Source organism: Sinohyriopsis cumingii, chromosome 3, assembly GCF_028554795.1.
Source record: "Sinohyriopsis cumingii isolate HCF-2022 chromosome 3, ASM2855479v2, whole genome shotgun sequence".
Lineage (NCBI taxonomy): Eukaryota > Metazoa > Mollusca > Bivalvia > Unionida > Unionidae > Sinohyriopsis > Sinohyriopsis cumingii.
In genome coordinates, this window is record NC_142963.1 from 85,067,166 (window position 1) to 85,088,739 (window position 21,574).

Sequence of the window (21,574 nt, forward strand, 5' to 3'; positions counted from 1 at the left end):
CCTAAACTGACTCCTCAACAATTCAGTTCCCTCTGCAAAAAGCTGGCCACATGTTTGCTTCCAATCAAACTGTTTTGATACTGATCAAGCCTCTTATCTAGACCATCTTCTTAAAAGAACAAAATCTTTGGTACATAATTTAGTGAAATTGTACAGTATTATTGTTGAAATCTATTTTTGACCTGTTGTATTAAAAAGTATATACATAGTTCTCTTCTTATAAGGCCCTCTGTAAACAATGGCTATCCCTGGTCAAAGGCCACTTTAAATTCTATCATAGTGTAAAGATTTGTTACTGTTTGGTCCCCAGTGTGAAAGGAAATTTTGTATGGCTACATTTAATTCCAAAATGATTGACTTCGTAAAAGGAATACCACTGTACTGGAAATGTTGTCCTGATATTTTGTTTTCATATCAATACACTTACCTAGAAGAGTGGAAACATCCACATTTACTCCAGAGATTGGCACTCTGAATGGGGAAGGTTTTTCCCTTGCATCTGGAGGTGAAAGACTGGGACTTTTGCCTGTCTGTTTGGCATGGCGAAAAACTACAGGGGATGTCTTTGGAGTAGACCGGCTCACTGGACCTTCAATATCCTCTCTTCCTTGTCTCTCATCCTCAAAGCCTCTTTCACTAATCTCCTCTCCTTCAAAGTCTGCCTTTGCCATTTTTCTACCTGATTTTTTCTTCACACTGTCCCTTCTTGTTGTTATGATATCTTTCACTCTGCCCCAAGGAGTTCTGTGTAGCTTCTTCTCTTTTTCCAACTTGGGAGAGGAGTCAGCTTCCTTCATTACCTCATTCTGCTCCAAGATCCTTTCTTTGTAACTTGAGGATCTGTGTAATGAAGCTTCCTGTGCATCTTCTTCCTCTTCCTCTTCCTCCTCTCCTGTGGCATCATCCAAAAGTGATGGACTAGACTGTCTCCGCACAATGGGGATCATAAGCAACTGATCTGTCTTCTCATTGAGCATGGTCTCTGACTGAGAAAGATGGAACTGCATACTTTCATCCTCCCTTGTGTCTGATCCTTGACTGTCCTTTCTCTCATGTTGCTTTGCTACCTCCTGCTCCTTTTTGAGCTTTTCTTCCATTTCTTGTTTTTCAATCCATTCTGGAGGGCCCATCCAGATTCCAGCGCTCAAGAGGTCATACTTTGTATCTGGGACATCAATGTGTCTTTCAGTGAATCCAGTTGGACTAGGTGGCTCTCCAGAAGATGTGGATTTTCTCACATCCTGTACCTCTGCTTCCACACCACTTCCAACACCGCTATCCACTGATCGGCTCTCTGTCACTACTGGAACTGTTAATTCCCTGCAAGCCACTGGACCATATCTAAAATAACTTCCTTTTCCCAATTCTTTGATGGATTTTATTCCAGAACTGATATTTTCTGAAAGCTGTTGCCCAGTTAATACTTTTTTCACTTTGGCCCATTTAGAAAATTTGGATTTTCCTTTACTTTCTGGGGATTTGGAAATTTTTGTTCTGGACCTTTTAACAGTTTTCTCATAAGATTTAGACATCTTTTCATCATCACCTTCAGACTGTTCTAGTATATCTGATGGAATTTCCAATGAACCTGTTGAAAAACTACGTTTGTGCAATGAATTCTTAGGGCGTTTTGGAGATTGGTCTGAACTTGAGTCAAGGAATTCAATATACTCTGCATCTTCCGCACTAGGAAGTCTTGGTCGTATTTTAACTTCTTCAAATGTTTTAGAGTGGCCAATTTTCTCACTGTGAGACTTAAAATGCAGTTTAGTGGGCTCTGAAGTTTCTGGAGGAAATATATCATGAAGGCCTTCCTCAGCCAAAGAACTCTTTACTTGCAATAGTGTCTTGGTGCTTTCAAGATAGGCACATTTCTTCTTCAGTTTCATATTTTCATCTCTTAATGATGATAACTGTTCCATTAACCTCACAAGGTTGTCCAAATGATCAAGGCCTATGCTTTGTCTTACTGGGCTTTGACTTGGTGAACGTATCTTTTTATTTGACTGTCGTCTTTGCATGGCATGCAGATGCTGATGAAATGTCTTTTCACCTTTCTCAAAAAATTCCATAATTTCTAAAGTGTTTTCCTCCTGTGTGCTTTTTCCACTTTCTGAAGAAATGGGCCTACTGTCAGGTCTAGGGGATGGTTTTCTAGACGATTCTCGATGTCCATTCAGTTTTACTGTTGGCTCTGATGTCCTCTCTGATGTTTCTCTCTGCATCCCCTTCAGACTCTCAGCCTCTGTCCCCACAATTTGGTCAGCATCACCAGATCCATTTTCAGGCCTTATATGAATGATGGGAGTGATGACATCTCGTGATGGTAGAAGTAATGGGTTGCTCATCTTCATGCGAATTTCTTTCTTTTCCAGTTGTACAGCAGGAAGCAGTTCTCTCTCAATCTTGGCCTCATGTTCCTTGTGCTCATCTTTAGGTCTTTTTGCTGCCATCTAATGACAGCACCTCAACCTCAACCAATCTATAAAGAAAAAATATAAACATGAGGACTGAAAAATTTCAACAGCATTTTTTTAAGACTTGAAAGATGGGTTATCTGAGCATAAACCAAGAATATTTTTCCTTCTTTATGGTCTTCCATATGAATGTTGGCAAAATACCGGTATATTGAATCGGTGAAAGTGAAACAATTTTCACTTTTTCTAATTAAAGCTGAAAAAAATCCCATTGAAATTGTGTCACTTGCTGGGTCTTAAAAATATATTGTGTTATTTATCCCATGATCAAACCCAAAGGGGCTTACCTTGTAAATATGAGGACAAGTTGTCAATTTTGTGTTCATTGTACATGGCGTTGCTAAACTTTCTAAGGTCAGTGCAATAGGGAAATCATCAAATATGGACTTATACATGTATGGAATTGATCCTTAACCTGTTCCAGACATATCTTAACTGACATGCACTAAAGACCTTGAATAAAACTAACTTCCATATCCCTCTTTCCAAGATATTCCAGAAATTACTGACAACCCAGACATTTGCATACCACCATAAAGCAACATATAGTATAATTATTTAGGAATTTCTTAACATTTAAGTCCTTAATCTGAGACTTTAGGGCTCGATTTTGGAAAACTCTAATAAATGGTCAACAGTTTACAAAGTATTACTTAGGGGTCTGTACAAAGTATTACTTAGGGGTCTGTACAAAGTATTACTCAGGGGTCTACAGACCACCAAGGATTTCACATCAATTGAAATTATGATTTCATGAGGGGTGGGGTCAGGTCTCTTTGCTATGTTAATTCATGTATATGTGGATCATGAGAAAAACATATTGGGGTATATTTTAACTGAAAGCAAAGAATATTAAAAAAAGTTTTAAAAATTAGGGTAATGGCACTGAATACATGTATATGAAATGCCACAACACAGTACACAATACACCTGATTGAAAAAATGTCAATGTTTCCTGTAAATTAGCATGGCAATACTTTCAACAGTTTAGAAATATATTCTCAGCAAATAAATGAATACATTTAGATATTGATTATGCATGAAATGTATTCCTGCTGGAGCAAAATCATAATTAGAAAAAATACAATTGCAAAAAATATATATAACTCTGTAAAGGAATTATTATCCTTAAGTACAGCACTTCACATAGTTTATGCCAACCTGCATTTCCTCCAACAATATATCTATTCCATAAGTTTTCTAGAATTACATATAAATTAAAAATCACCCCTTTTGATCCCAACAGTGTATTATAATACTAATTTAATATATTGCTCTACTTAAACATATGTATTTTGTATTTTAAAATTTTATTTTTTTATCTGGTTCACATAATTTCTGCAAGAAGAATTCTTTGTAATCCAACCCTGTGCTTCTCAAGAGTAAGTGTCATGAATTATTTTTCCTTGTTTTCCTTTCAAGAAAAAAAAAAACGGTATTTTGAAGGAAAAACAAACTGATTATACTGCATTTGAAAACTATCTAACTGTGCTGAATTTAATTAATATGTGTGGATCATGACAAAACTCACTGGATATGATGATTATTTAAGTTTGCTTACAAAATTTACTCTAAATCAGATAAAAAACAACCTTTAAAGCTGTCATTCATATTCACGAACACCTCAATAATATGCATTCATCTCTCTCAGCACTGAATTCGTGTGAGATTTTGATCACATAACCATATATGTTTGATAAAACTAATCTGAAACATGGCATACAGATTGGTAACAAGTCCAGTCAATCAGATGCAAGTCGAACTCATTAATATGCACAGATCTTTCACATCCAAGAGCTTGATGATTTAAGCCCAATTTTGTTCGTCATTTGATTAAATCACATAGGAAATATGGCTTTCAAGATGGTAACAAGATCAGACAATCAGATGAAATATTACATTATTAACATGTGTACATCACACTCGTGTTGAACCTGTCCAAAATTTTGATGAGATAAGAATATATTCCAAGGTAGGTCAAAATCTTATAAAAAATAAGGACTTCAGAGTGGTAAGAAAAACTTAGCAAGATGGATGCAAAGTCACCTCATTAATATGCATGAAAGTCATTACTGATAATAAGCATATATTTAAAAGTTAAGCAAAATCAGACAAAATTATGAACTCCATAGAGGTAACAAAGTCAATCAGGTGCATGATCACCTCATTAATATGTGCTGATCTAATTACAGAACTTGTACAAGACTCCAATTATATATATATATATATATATATATATATATATATATATATATATATATATATATATATATATATATATATATACATGCATACATACATACATATATATATATATATATATATATATATATATATATATATATATATATATATATATATATATATATATATATATATATATATATACACACACACACACACACATACATACATACATACACACACATGTATATATAAAGTTTGATCAAAATAGTTCAAACACATGGCTGCCAGTGATGTTCACTGACAGAAAGACATATGTCATGGACAACAGAAACTGCTCCAAACCATAACCTCATCTGACCAAATGGTCAACTGAGCTAATCACTGGAAATAATAGCCATTCACAGAACCTACTATTTAAATTACTAATGAACTCAACATGATACTTCTGAATACCGTGTAGACTAAATTCAACTCTATCCAAACAGTAACAAAAAGGATCAAGAAATATGATGTAGCTTTTGTTCACCGTAATGGCCTTGTGAAGAATAAATAATTCTTTTGCTTGCCATATATACTCACTTGTGTCCATCTGCAAATGACAAATCTTGATCTTCCATTGCATAATGCATCAGCTGATAAGGGTCTACATTGTTTGTTCTACTGATTACTTTCCACAAACTGTATAAACCCAGATTGGCTGGGAAATTATGCGATGGTAGATATGAGTCTGTGCAGTTTGCAGCTGGACTTAACTTATAAGCAAGTATATATGCTAAGTTTGTAAAAAAAAAAAAAAAGCAACACAAAAACAAACAAAAAAACCTGACCCCCCCCCCCCCCAAATCAGCTTGCGTATCAACTGATGGATTAGGTGACAGATTATACCCATAAGATTTGATTCAAAATTAGTGGTTACGTGTACATGAATAAATGTTCAATAAAAATGCACAAAAGATATGGACAATATCAGATGAAGACTTAATCTCTGACTGGAGGAGATGACAATGAATAAATGTTAGAATGTTGCCACTTGTTATGAGAACCTCATTAAAATTCAACTCAATTTTTTTTTCAAAAACTGAGGAAACTTATATTTTGGTAAAATAGTATTTCAGGAAAAACATTTTATTTGTGATTTATAGAAATATACCATTATTCCATCCATGAAAACTGATCTAAATTTTAATTAAACAAATTAATCATAATCAAGTTGTGAACTTCAAACAGCAAACCTTGATATATATAAACCATACCCATGAGAAAATTATAACACTGTTGAAAACTAGAATTTATGTTGTAACACTGTTGAAAACTAGAATTTATGTTGTAACACTGTTGAAAACATCTGTTTATTTAGGAGTCAAATTCGTTCATTCACAAGTTATACTTACACACACACACACACATACACCACCATCAATTAATTTTCTACTTGAAATTGTTTCAGTAAACTAGCTAAATTGTTGAAAAAAACATAACTGAACTTGACTAATAACAACTATATTTTTTTAATTTATTTATTTATTTATTTTTTTAAAAATGCAGTGGTTTTAAAACTATAAATTTCAATTATACTGATGATTGACAGTTAAATTATCTTAAATGCGAAATATTAATTTCAGGCAAAATTAAGAATCTATGAAAATACATAACCACAAGGAAGATGCAGTAATTTATAAAATTGTACATTACCCATCACTCGATGATAGGGAGTGTATCAGTGTTGTACTAGTAGTGATACATGTAATAGAAATAGTGCTACATAGCTGTACACCACCACAGCCTTCCCCAACTTGGCTGAGTGTCCCAGCTCTTCTAAACTACAGATATTACTACATGCAGCTTTTACCTATACCAAAACATGTCATTCTCTGCAGCATTTTTTGATGCCTATCACTAAGGGACCATCTCAAAACTAACCAGTCTATTCTGTGTATCGTATACGTCCTCCAAGAGTTACCACATCCCAGGTACTGTAGCTTAATTATTGCATAACATCCTAGCTCTACCAATATTACCACAATGTATTATGAATCTTTTTTTCTGTAAATCCAAACTTTAATCAACATTTTGAGCAAAAAGTAATTACTTCAAAATGTGGAAAATTAACTCCAACTGTATAAATGCAACCTTTTGATTGGTCTGAACATCTTCAAAATTGGGAGTAAAATAAACTTGTATGACTGAGCTGCCTGGCCCTCTGTTCATGAAATTTTACTTTACTCCAAATTCTACTCTACAACATTATAGCCGTCAAAAGCTGCATATGTCATTTCCAAGGATGTATTAACATTTGGTGCTTTAAATGTTGATTTTGACTTTATGACACAGCACAGTGATTTGATATTACACAGTTGAATCCTAGATTACTTAGAAACACTGTGAATGCTAATGAATTCAAGGAAATGCAAAATCCAAACTTAATGGAGACTAAAAGATTGTAGTCACTGTAGTTCCTTCACTGTGGCTATAAAAATATCATGCCATACTACTATACTACTACTAATTATTATTATTATTATTAATTTGTATTATTATTGTTGTTGTTATTATTATTATTATTATTATTATTATTATGATAATGACTTAGTACATCTCTTTATCTTTAAAAGCTCTAAGTACTTGACAGCAGTAGTTATCACACAAGGACAATATAGACAAGATTATAAAAATTAACAATGAAATCACAAACAAAAACATGCTGAAAATAATACAAGGTAAGGAAATATCGTTGTCTTAAGTTTTCTTGCAGGTGAGTTTATAGAGCACTCTTGAATGAGACTACAGTCAGATTTTGTCCAGTTGAATGAGACTACAGTCAGATTTTGTCAAAGCTGAATGAGACTACAGTCAGATTTTGTCAAGTTGAATGAGACTAGTCAGATTTTGTCGAAGTTGAATGAGACTACAGTCAGATTTTGTCAAGTTGAATGAGACTAGTCAGATTTTGTCAAAGTTGAATGAGACTACAGTCAGATTTTGTCAAAGCTGAATGAGACTACAGTCAGATTTTGTCAAGTTGAATGAGACTAGTCAGATTTTGTCAAGTTGAATGAGACTACAGTCAGATTTTGTCAAAGTTGAAGGAGACTACAGTCAAATTTTGTAAAAGTTCAAAAAGCAATTCATTCCACAAAGCTGGGCACTGATATGCAAAAAGAACATTGTCTGTAGGACATGCATTTGATAGTTGGAATAATGAGAATATAATAATTGAAAGAGAAGCATAAGTATCTAGAAGTGGTGTACACATCGTACAAAGTAATGGGGAAGATTGCTCAGTTCTTGGTAATCTAAGGATGATTCAAGCATCCATATTTTGAACTTTTGAAGTTTCTGTAATAGATACTGAAATGAAGCAGACAAAAGTGAAGTCAAGTCTACAAAGTACTAAAGAACACACTGCTATTTTAGTGGCAACAACAGAAATGAAATTGTGAATGGAACTGATGTCTCAGTTCCAGGTATACTGCCTTGCATATGCTCATGACATGTTGGTGTAATGACAGGGTACAGTTGAAAGTGACACCTAGGTTTTGTACAGATTGTATGAATTAAATGTTGGTGTTGCTAACACTTATTGTTTCAGGTCATAAACAGGAATGAGACAGTATGCATACATGTACAGTGCATACCACCTAACTGGATATATACATTTACAGTCTATACCACCTAACTGGATATGTACATTTATAGTCTATACCACCTAAATGGATATATACATTTACAGTCTATACCACTTAACTGGATATACATTTACAGTCTATACACCTAACTGGATATATACATTTACAGTCTATACCACCTAAATGGATATATATATTTACAGTCTATATCACTTAACTGGATATATACATGTACAGTTTAAACCACCTAACTGGATATATACATTTACAGTCTATACCACTTAACTGGATATATACATGTACAGTCTAAACCACCTAACTGGATGTATACATTTACAGTCTATACACCTAACTGGATATATACATTTACAGTCTATACACCTAACTGGATATATACATGTACAGTTTAAACCACCTAACTGGATATATACATTTACAGTCTATACCCCCTAACTGGATATATATATATATATATATATATATATATATATATATATATATATATATATATATATATATATATATATATATATATATATATATATATATATATATATACACACACAGAGTCTATACCACTGAACTGGATATATACATGTACAGTCTATACCACCTAACTGGATATATATACATGTACAATCTATACCACCTAACTGGATATATATACATGTACAATCTATACCACCTAAATGGATATATACATTTACAGTCTATACCACTTAACTGGATATATACATTTACAGTCTATACACCTAACTGGATTTATACATTTACAGTCTATACCAACAAACTGGATATATACATTTACAGTCTATACCACTTAACTGGATATATACATTTACAGTCTATACCACCTAACTGGATATATACATTTACAGTCGATACACCTAACTGGATGTATACATTTACAGTCTATACCACCTAAATGGATATATACATTTACAGTCTATATCACTTAACTGGATATATACATGTACAGTTTAAACCACCTAACTGGATATATACATTTACAGTCTATACACCTAACTGGATATATACATGTACAGTTTAAACCACCTAACTGGATATATACATTTACAGTCTATACACCTAACTGGATATATACATGTACAGTCTAAACCACCTAACTGGATATATACATTTACAGTCTATACCACTTAACTGGATATATACATTTACAGTCTATACACCTAACTGGATATATACATTTACAGTCTATACCAACAAACTGGATATATACATTTACAGTCTATACCACTTAACTGGATATATACATTTACAGTCTATACACCTAACTGGATATATACATTTACAGTCTATACCAACAAACTGGATATATACATTTACAGTCTATACCACTTAACTGGATATATACATTTACAGTCTATACCACCTAACTGGATATATACATTTACAGTCTATACACCTAACTGGATATATACATTTACAGTCTATACCAACAAACTGGATATATACATTTACAGTCTATACCACTTAACTGGATATATACACTTACAGTCTATACACCTAACTGGATATATACATGTATAGTCTGTACACCTAACTGGATATATACATTTACAGTCTATACCAACAAACTGGATACATACATTTACTGTCTATACCACCTAACTGCACATATCCAGTGCATAACACATACCTGGGTATATCTGGTATATAACACCAACCTAGGAAAATACAGTTTGTAACACCTAGCTTGGTATATATAGTGTATAAAGCCCAAACTGAGTATATGCAGTGTATAATGTCTAATTGGGTATATACAATGTATAGTGTCTAACTGAGCATATACAGCATATAATGTCTAATTGGGCATATACAATGTAGTGTCTAACTGAGTATATACCATTTATAATGATGTATAATTGGGTATATACAATGTATAGTGTCTAACTGAGTATATACAGTGTATAATGTCTAATTGGGTATATACAGTGTATAGTGTCTGAGTATATACAGTGTATACTGTCTGATTGGGTATATACAGTGTATAGTGTCTAACTGAGTATATACAATGCATAACACCCAAGTATATGTAGTGCATAACACCTAACTGGGAATATACAGTACACAACACCTAACTGGGTATATAGAGTGTATAACACACAACTTAGAATATACAGCAGGTATATAAAACAGTAACAAATGAAATATGGGGTTTTCCATGAATTGCCAGGGATTTATAAATCCACTTGCTCAACCTGCGTCAAGCTCAAATTCAGTTCAGATGAGCTCAAATTTGCAAGGCTCTAGCCCATGGACAAATCCACAAATTTGAGAAAGGATACAAGAAACAAGAAATTTTATTGAATGTCCATGGTCTGGGTAAAATACAGTACCTCACTCTATTGAGAGCTAATTTACCAACAAGGGGTCACATTCAGTTTCTAACGCTTTATGTTCTGCAAATTTTACACCCTTTAATCTCTCCACAATACATATATCAATGCCTATATTTAGTGTTTATATGTAGTGCATTCTTCTTCTGCATATGTGGCTTCAGTTTCTTTCATTTATTGTACAGTATATGTGTGTTTGTGTTTTGGATTTTTAATGTAGCTTTAAAAATGTTGCAGTCATATTGCTACACTGCCTACAGTGTGACAGTTTATAGTGATGTCTAGCACTGGAACATCATGACCCAAACATGTAGTATCATGTCCCACCCAGTCACATTATCTTGACACCAGACTGACCAGTCCTAACACTAACCTCTTAATGCTGTTTGGCAGCTGCTAGTACCATTTTTATAAGTCTTTGGTATGACTCAGGTGGGGTTTGAACCCACGACCTCCAACATCCAAGGTGGATGCTCTAACAACAAGGACAGTTTCACATTCTCTCACAGGTAGTAATAACAAGAAAACCTACTACCGAAAGCAAGTTTTGGCAAATATGGAATAAATATTTATATTTTAACTTAGCAGTTACATTGTAAGTGTATTATTTTGTAGGTAACAGGGATTTGCCAACTTTCTGGTCAAGTTAGTCCAGATATGTTGATAGATTGGTGACTTTAAACAATCAGCTTTTTAAAGATTGTTTTGATGCATGTGGCCAATTTTGTGGTGATTAGGTGTTGATTGCCTCATGAAATTTCTTTGACAGGAGTATGTTTGAAATAAAGGCACTCATACATAATGATTAACAACCAGGAGGAACTTATTCAAAGCTGACTTACTGTGACTTACATTGGGAGAATGCAGCACCCACAGGCAGCATTTATGGTATGCTGTTAACATAATAATTACATGAGACTGGTCACAAACTGCTTGGCAAACATTCAAAGAGAAAAACATGAGTGTTCTCAAATCATTCTCAAAAGTCATGTTCTCAAATAATTTGATGAGTGTCACCATTTTGAAGATGACTACATGATAACTGTTAAATAAATGGATAAAAATGAACCAATGTATTTCTCTTATTGTTTTACTCATGTTGGATATTATATATCTGGAGCAAACTCAAATTTTCCAAGGGTATGTTTAATTTTCCAGATAGCTATCACCAGTGAAACTGACTTCAATGAAATCTGTAAATCCCTGACTGCACAAAATTCTCCAGGTATATCAGAAAGATGCATTAAACTACCTTCGCTAATGAATGGGTACATGCAGTGCATAACACATTACTGGGCATAAGTAATAACACCTAGCTGGGTGTATCCAGTGCATAATACCTACCTGGGTATATAAGTACATAACACCTGGCTGAGTATATCCAGTGCATACCTGTTATTTGCATAGCCCACAAATATGAATAGCCAAAATAAAAGAAAATTATCTCCATGATGCAAATAACACACTTTGGTGTAACTATCCTTTATGCTGAAGATGCAAAATTTGCTGATTAATTGTCTATTATAGAATTGGGTATACAGAGACTATTATGGGATTGGGTAATGCATATCTGTATGCATGGTATGCAACCCATTGTACACAGACTATTTGCACCAATGCTAAGGAGTTGAATGACCTTGTAATGAGAATATTTGTGCCATACAAATCAATACAAGATTATGGACTTGCCTAGATTAGATTCCTAATCAATACAACATTTGGGACTGGCCTGGATTTAGATTCCTAATCAATACAAGATTATGGACTGGCCTGGATTTAGATTCCTAATCAATACAAGATTATGGACTTGCCTAGATTTAGATTCCTAATCAATGCAAGATTATAGACTTGCCTGGATTTAGATTCCTAATCAATACAAGATTTGGGACTTGCCTGGATTTAGATTCCTAATCAATACAAAATTAGGGACTTGCCTGGATTTAGATTCCTAATCAATACAAGATTATGGACTGGCCTGGATTTAGATTCCTAATCAATACAAGATTATGGACTTGCCTAGATTTAGATTCCTAATCAATGCAAGATTATAGACTTGCCTGGATTTAGATTCCTAATCAATACAAGATTATGGACTTGCCTAGATTTAGATTCCTAATCAATACAAGATTAGGGACTTGCCTGGATTTAGATTCCTAATCAATACAAGATTATGGACTGGCCTGGATTTAGATTCCTAATCAATACAAGATTATGGACTGGCCTGGATTTAGATTCCTAATCAATACAAGATTATGGACTTGACTAGATTTAGATTCCTAATCAATGCAAGATTATAGACTTGCCTGGATTAAGATTTCTAATCAATGCAAGATTATGGACTTGCATAGATTTAGATTCCTAATCAATGCAAGAGTATAGACTTGCCTGGATTTAGATTCCTAATCAATGCAAGATTATGGATTGGCCTGGATTTAGATTCCTAATCAATGCAAGGTTATAGACTTGCCTGGATTTAGATTCCTAATCAATGCAAGATTATGGACTGGCCTGGATTTAGATTCCTAATCAATGCAAGATTATGGATTGGCCTGGATTTAGGTTTCTAATCAATACAAGATTATGGACTTGCCTGGATTTAGATTATGAATCGATGCAAGATCATGGACTTGCATGGAGTTAGATACAAAAAGTTACAAGAATGACTAGAAAATATTCCATTTATTGTTCCTTATAGCATGGACTTCAGTTCCTTTTGAATGCTATGGTGTGAAAAACTTGTTCTTGTGCTATGGCTTCAAAATTTACTTCTAATAATGTATGAGCAGAAAATTAACTGTCACATCACATTTAATAAACTTATAATGGAACATGTTAAATAATGACCTGACTAAATCATATACCTCACTCAGTTTGTGTTCAATTTATTCTGAGGTCATGTATTGTGTTGTAACATGCTTATTACCAACTGCCATTATCTTTGTGCAGAAGGGTTATTTTTCTTGGCTTTAGTTTGTTCAGAAGGGTTATTTTTCTTGGTTTTAGTTTGCTCAGAAGGGCTATTTTTCTTGACTTTAGTTTGTGCAGAAGGGTTATTTTTCTTGGCTTTAGTTTGTTCAGAAAGGTTATTTTTCTTGGCTTTAGTTTGTTCAGAAGGGTTATTTTTCTTGGCTTTAGTTTGTCAGAAGGGTTATTTTCCTTGGCTTTAGTTTGTTAAGAAGGGTTATTTTTCTTGGCTTTAGTTTGTTCAGAAGGGTTATTTTTCTTGGCTTTAGTTTGTTCAAAATGGTTATTTTTCTTGGCTTTAGTTTGTTCCCTTTTATTTGCATAGACTGCTTCAATGTACAGTTTTCTGGTAGTCTGCACTGTGCAACAATTATCATGGCAAAATCACTCGTCTTTCTTGGAATCATTGTGATCTTGACCTTTAAGCTGTCCAAACAAATATCTACAGCTTCTTTCCCTTCCATATCAGAAAGCAATTATCAAAGTCTGGTACCATTAGGTATTGTATAAATGAAGTTTATTTTGTGTTGCAGTGACCATGACATCTGTATTTTGGACCCCAAAATCGGACGATGTCTTCATTGTTTTTTGTGCAAGTCATTATTAAATTCAATCAAGATACAGAGTCTAAACTAAACCTAATGAAAGGAAACCATCTTTTTTTTTTTCCTGGCTCATTGTGACCTTGACTTTTAAATCCCAAAATCAATAGGTGTTGGCATTTTTTTAGCTACAAGTACAAGCAATCATCAAAGTCTGGCAAAGTTTAGCCTGGAACTCGGGTTATTATGCAGAATCCATTTTTCTTCTTCGAGTCAGTGGCCATAACCTTTAACCTTTATACCAGTATTTCTTGAACAATTGGTTTCTTCCGTGTCATTCACCAAGTTTAATAAAAATTAAGCAGAAACCATTTTTGGGGTGGTATTGGGTAAATCACAATTGCCATGTCACCCCAACCCCATGAAATGTGAAGGTGCAATAAAGAACTTTTTATGCTCCTTTAACAGAAAACAAGTACAGCTGACCTTTTGACTACACACTCCTTTGTGCCTGGTTATTATCAATAGCATTTGAAGGCATAATCAAGCCTGCATCAAGCTGCAATAATTCAGGACCTAAACTGCACTGTCTAAACTCCTGAGTAACAGGTTTCAACAGACCACAAGAAAGCACCACAACTCACTAATTACACATGTTTGATTGTTTATTATGAGACATAATTAACTGGAATGTTTCCTGGCTACAGCTGGGAAATTTTATAGCAGGTTCCTTATAACATCATTGCTTCCTTTGTTTTGGTTCTTTGTGAATTACCAGCACAATCAATAGCTAGCTATAAATTCATTTTTTTTACAAAAACTACCTCTATCTATCAGATGTCATACTGGCAGACATGTGCTGACAAATCGTACTTACAATCCAAACATACAATTTACAGATATTTTGAAGACTGGAATATGAAAGAATTCCAAAATACAGCTTTATTTATTTGAAAAAAAATAGTATCTTAAATGGCCAATTTCAAATGAATTTATGAAATGAGTAAAAAAAATTGGCTTGGAAAGATACAAATTATTTCACTCATTTCATAAATTCATTTGAAAAGATCATAAATGTAAGATTCTATTTATCCAATGACAAAACTGCTGATTTTTGTTTGATCAAACCACAGGACAGTGTAGTAAGACTATCAGTACTTTGAAATACATGTTGATGACTCAGTCATTACACCTTTCCTCTTTCCTTTGCATGACATCATAATGTCATTCCTGATTTTATTTGATCCAACCACAATACAGTGTCGTAAGATACATTTTGGATGACTTGGTCATTACACCTTTCCTCTTTCCTTTACATGACATCATGATGTCATTCCTGATTTTATTTGATCAAGCCACAAGAAAGTGTAGTAAGACTACTTTGACATTCATCTGTATGCCCAATGGTCATTGCATCTTTCCGGTTTCCTTTACATGATATCATGATATCATTACTAAGGTCATGAGGCATTCTAATGTGTTAATGTATACAAAATTTATAATATAAGTATATTAACATAAATAACACAATAGGCATGTGATATATTCAGATAAAGTGCTCATTCTTTTATCTTTTTTAATACTCCTTTATCTAGTGATTAACATTTAAAAGTTTCTGAAGATACATTTTAGGACTGTAATTATAATAATAATCTAGCTGTTATAGTCATTTCTGTAGGACTCTAATAATGATAAGTAACTTCTGTAGGACCCTAAAGAAGACAAGTAACTTCTGAAGGACCCTAATAAAGACACATAACTTCTGAAAGACCCTAACAAAGACACGTAACTTCTGAAGGACCCTAACAAAGACACGTAACTTCTGAAGGACTCTAATAAGATAAGTATCTTCTGTAGGACTCTAATAATGATAAGTAACATCTGTAGGACCCTAATAATTATAAGTAACTTCTGTAGGACCCTAATAATGATAAGTAACTTCTGTAGGACCCTAATAATGATAAGTAACTTCTGTAGGACCATAATAACTTCTGTAGGACCCTAATAATGATAAGTAACTTCTGTAGGACCCTAATAATGATAAGTAACTTCTGTAGGACCCTAATAATGATAAGTAACTTCTGTAGGACCCTAATAATGATAAGTAACTTCTGTAGGACTCTAATAATGATAAGTAACATCTGTAGGACCCTAATAATGATAAGTAACTTCTGTAGGACCCTAATAATGATAAGTAACTTCTGTAGGACCCTAATAATGATAAGTAACATCTGTAGGACCCTAATAATGATAAGTAACTTCTGTAGGACCATAATAACTTCTGTAGCACCCTAATAACTTCTGTAGGACCCTAATAATGATAAGTAACTTCTGTAGGACCCTAATAATGATAAGTAACTTCTGTACGACCATAATAACTTCTGTAGGACCCTAATAATGATAAGTAACTTCTGTAGGACCCTAATAATGATAAGTAATTTCTGTAGGACCCTAGATAGGGCCACAAACAAGACTAGTTAGGGACAAAAGGAAGACTAGCTAGGGCCACAAAGAAGACTAGTTAAGGCCACAAAGAAGACTAGCTAGGGCCACAAAGACTAGTTAGGGCCACAAAGAAGACCAGTTAGGGACAAAAGGAAGACTAGCTAGGGCCACAAAGAAGACTAGCTAGGGCCACAAAGAAGACTAGTTAAGGCCACAAAGAAGACTAGCTAGGGCCACAAAGACTAGTTAGGGCCACAAACAAGACCAGTTAGGGACAAAAGGAAGACTAGTTAGGGCCACAAAGAAGACTAGCTAGGGCCACAAAGAAGACTAGTTCTGAAACTATGTCACCACACCCTCTATAAGCAAAGTCACCATTATTATTATCATTATTTTTGTTATTGTTGTTTCTATTGTTGTTGCTGTTGTTATTCTTGATGTTGTTATTATTATTATTATCATTATTACCAGGTATGTGATTTTATTAACGGTAACATTTAAAAATCTAAAATGGGTGAAAACAAACACAAAACTGCATATATATTTTGTTCTGAGTAAGTTGATTTGTCGATTTGGTGTTTCAAAACATAGCAATGCAAGTAGGCTATTTAGTGCCAAGGTAATTGAAGTAAAGTGCCTTGCCCAAGGACACATTATGGTAGCTGACCAGGCTCATCCAATGGTAAGATTTGAACCTTCACCCTTTCATTCATCAGTCCAGCAAGCTAACCACTGAGCCAGTTTGCCTCTATATCAGTAGGTTGATTGTTGTTTTTGTTTTGTGGTTAACACCTTTCTTTACCACAAAGGCTATACATGGCAGTCAGGATAACTGGTGGATGAAGAACCCACGAGGAAAATCCTGGCAAGAACCACTGAACCATGGGAAGCTACTGGCAGCTTTCTCACATACCCACAATGGCCGAGCCTGAGACTTGAATCCACACAGAGGTGAGAAAGCAGTGATTAATACAGGTGAGTGTTTTAGACCACTCAGCCACCCGAGGCCCTGAGTAGGTTACGGTAACAACATAGACCCATGACATCAAATTGGTTGTTTGCTCTTAAATCCAATTTATATACAAAACACATTCTTATTTGTATTTTTAAATTTATTACATATCCAGTTTTAAACTCCTTTCACGTATTTTAAAATCCACAGCATATCTTGAACATAACAGAACATACAGACTTATATAATATCTGTGCAATGAAAAATGAGTCACTTCTATCCATTACATGCAACCAGACCTAAATCCGCAGTAATCTTATTGAAAATATACATTTTATCTGCAAGTGCATGACTTGCTCAGAGAATTCTTGTGGTATTCTTTAATTTGTTACAACATTTCTATAATAAAAAAAGTATAAAAAAACATTTTGGAAGCAATAATAGTTCTTTGGTGAAGTGCCAATTTGATTATTTTTCACATAAAACAAGAGCAAGTTTAAAAGACCTAGGTGCAACTTGAATCAGCTGTGGAAGCCAAAAATAAAGTATGACATACAATAAGGTAACATCTTGTACCTACAGGAATAGTGAGCAATTTATAGACAGATATATCACTGCCTATAGTGAACCTTCCCACCCATACCCCAATGATGGAAATAAGCCTAGAGTAGAAAAAAAACACTCTTCTGAAAATAGTGTTAGTATAATCAATGATCAACTTGCATATCTTCAATGTTGATGATTAGGTACTAAGTTTCACAGGAAACTGCATTCTTAAAATTCCATCATATACTGTGCATACAGCTGTAAGTAAAAAAGGTCAGTAACTCACAGAAATACAAAATCATGGGAGCACAAAGATTTGTCATAATGCAATATTTTGTAATGATGACCAAAATACATAATGAGCTTCACAGTGAGTTTTAATTGGGATAGCAGTCATACAGATGGACATGGCAAGGTATTTTTGGGTTTTAGTAGTGGAAAAATGACAAAGTGGAGACAATCCAGAGACAATTTTGTACCATCTGACATAAAGAGACATTTTCATGGAATCTTGTTTATTTAATAAGGGTGGAATATATATAATTATTCTAACTTTGATGGACACTTGTTAATTTTTGGTGGTTAGATAAATTTAATCCTGACTGGCTAAGCTAAATAAGGATTGTGTGTTTCCCAGAAGAAATTCAATGTCTTAAGTATTTTCCTTTCTGAAATTAGTCAAAGTTTCTGCAGGAAGGCAAAAAATTCTTATGCTCCGGTGGAATAGCAAGTATTTTCCCATTATAAACTGTCCATAACATGGATGTCTGGAAGTTGAGGGAAATGGGACCTTAATTGTAGAGAGAGATTCTGCTATGTAGAAAGGACAGAGTCTCTGAAAGCACAATGGAAATAGCTCCAAATGTACATCCATACTGTGGTGAGGAGACAAACCAAATTATGGTTGATGACCCAAACAGAAGCTTCAGAGATATTCACTAGGTGTTATGTTCAATTTCATTTTGTTTATATAACTGATTAAATTGTTATATTTTACATATGGGGGCTCATATTCTTCATTTTATATCTCTGCTCTGATTTCTGTTTATTCCATCCATTAATTTCATATTTTAATTTATTATTTATTCAATATGGACAATAACATTGGTCAATCATCCTCTAAATAAACAATAACCAAACCACCATATAACAAAGACAATTTGTGTCCATACCAAGTTTCACAGTGATTCCTCAAAACTGCAAGAAAAATCGTGTTCACCCCCGAAAATCTGCCAGATAATTTGTGTTCTCAAGATTCATTCCTAATGAACGTTTGAAAGTAAAAAAGGGCAATAACTCTTATAAAAACTGTACTAGCAAAGTGATTTATCATCAGATGATGACCACACTATTTTTCAAGTTTCATGGCAATCATTCAAAACTTCAAGACTAGCTGGGTTTACAAGACTGTGACATTCAGAAAAACTGCTGAATGGATATAAGGATTCATATATACCACTGCCTATATCAGTGGATACCAATCTTTTTTCACCGTGACCTTAAAGAACAGTTTTTCTGAGCCTTTTACACTGTTTCCACATTCTGTCAAGTTTTGCCACCTTCAGAAAAAATCCTGGTGATGTGACCCCCCAGAATCATGATACAGATTTGGGTCATGACCTTGGGTAGGGAACCCCTGTCCTATATGAATGGATATGAGGATTCATATAGACCCCAGCTATATGAATTGTTGGGGAGATAGGATTCATCTATACCCCTGCATCAATGAAAATATATATTAGGATTCATATATACCCTCACCTATAAAAAGGGATATGAGGATTCATCTATACACCCTGCCTATAGGAATGGATTTGAGGATTCATATATACCCCTGCCTATAAAAATTGATATGAGGATTCCTATATACCCCTTCTGATATATATGGATATGAGGATTTCTATATACCCCTGCCTATAGGAATGGATATGAGGATTCAGATATACCCCTGCCTAAATGAATGGATATGAGGATTCGTACCTACCACTGCCTATATGAATGGATATGAGGATTCATATATACCCCCACCTATATGAAGGGCTATAAGGACTTATATATACTACCACCTAAATGAATGAATTTGAGGATTCATATATACATCTACCTACATACATGTAGTGGTATGAGAAGTGATTAGAAAGAAGCTTTGTTTCATTCTTTCTTTAATACAAATTTTCTGTTGGCGATTGCTGCAATGTATAATTTTACTTGTACATCATTGTTGGTATTAACCTTTCCAAAATCCCCCATGGGCTATGGGGGAAAGGGGAATGAATAGGCGGATGAAAGCCTGTATACTGTTGTAAAATAGAAAGACATTTTCCTCCCTGAATCAACCTGTATATTACTGACTAAAAATGGCTAATGTGACTAACAGACTTGAATAAAAATTACAAAATGACATCTACCATATGAACAGCATAAAGGTGAAATAAAAATCTTAAATCTTTTAATGCCTTGTATTTTTTCAGTTATAATAGGGTAAATGTCCTGTAGAACAATGAGACCAAAATCAGGGCAAATCATTGTTAGTCATGCATTAGCACCCTTATTTACAATACAGAGAATGGAATGGCATAATTTTGTCTCTGGTGTTTTTAACATGTCTGAGTAAATCAAGGTGGGTCATCCTTTAACACAGGTATATTTTTGCAATAATGTCTTTGACCAGTTACCAACTGAATTTGGTCTCCTTCGGATATATGTTAGTGGGTAAACAAAGGGAAGCTGGCATGTATATTTTATGCCAGTTACTCCATAGTTCCACTTGAAAACAACATCAATATATCTGAATGTGATTGATACATACTACATAATAGTTCAGCAGTTTGTGGGGAGTGAGAATATGTCATGAATATATCACCAATAAATGAACAATATCGTTCACATCTTCAAGTAAAGATTCATTATGTTTGATGTAACATCAAAAAAATATAAGAAACACTAGCTTGATTTGAAAAAAAAAACATATATTGTTAATAGAACATAAGCTGTTTTTACTAACTAAAAAAGTTACAAGAGAAGATAGAAATTTGTGTGGATACATGGATGGAATAATGGGATAGCTATGACCAACATGAACAGGAAAAACATAAGCATTGAGCCAAGTTTTTGTTTTGATCACATATAGACCTAGCTGCTTACCAGACACCCATACATGAACAAAATTTAAATCAAAGCTTCTGAAGATTGAAAACAAGGTCACAATGACCATAAAATATATGATGAACAAGCCATATTGATATTGATCAGAGAAATATAGTTGTCCTCACAACAAGTTGCTTCATTATAATGCAGTCCTTTTTATAAGGCAGATGAGGTTGTGGATCTCAGTAAAAACATTAATAAATGGTGACCATAATACAGAATGGGTCTCTAGACTACATGACCTGGGCTATTAGTTAACACATTAACCCCTAACAACGACTTATCAGGGCAGGAGGTAGTAGCCTACTGCCAAGCTCTGTAGCGTCAT

General features: G+C 34.0%; 1 protein-coding gene across 8 annotated transcripts in view; it reads right to left on the minus strand.

Moving 5' to 3' along the window:
* LOC149803230 (uncharacterized) overlaps nt 1-21,574 on the minus strand; it is a 425,110-nt gene that overhangs the window by 100,943 nt on the left and 302,593 nt on the right. For all 8 annotated transcript variants that reach the window (XM_089952861.1, XM_089952867.1, XM_089952864.1 and 5 more), the window contains one exon: nt 428-2,482. In XM_089952861.1, coding sequence (XP_089808987.1) covers nt 428-2,453 — 2,026 coding nt within the window. In that variant the 5' untranslated portion in view covers nt 2,454-2,482. The remainder of the gene's footprint in view (nt 1-427; nt 2,483-21,574) is intronic.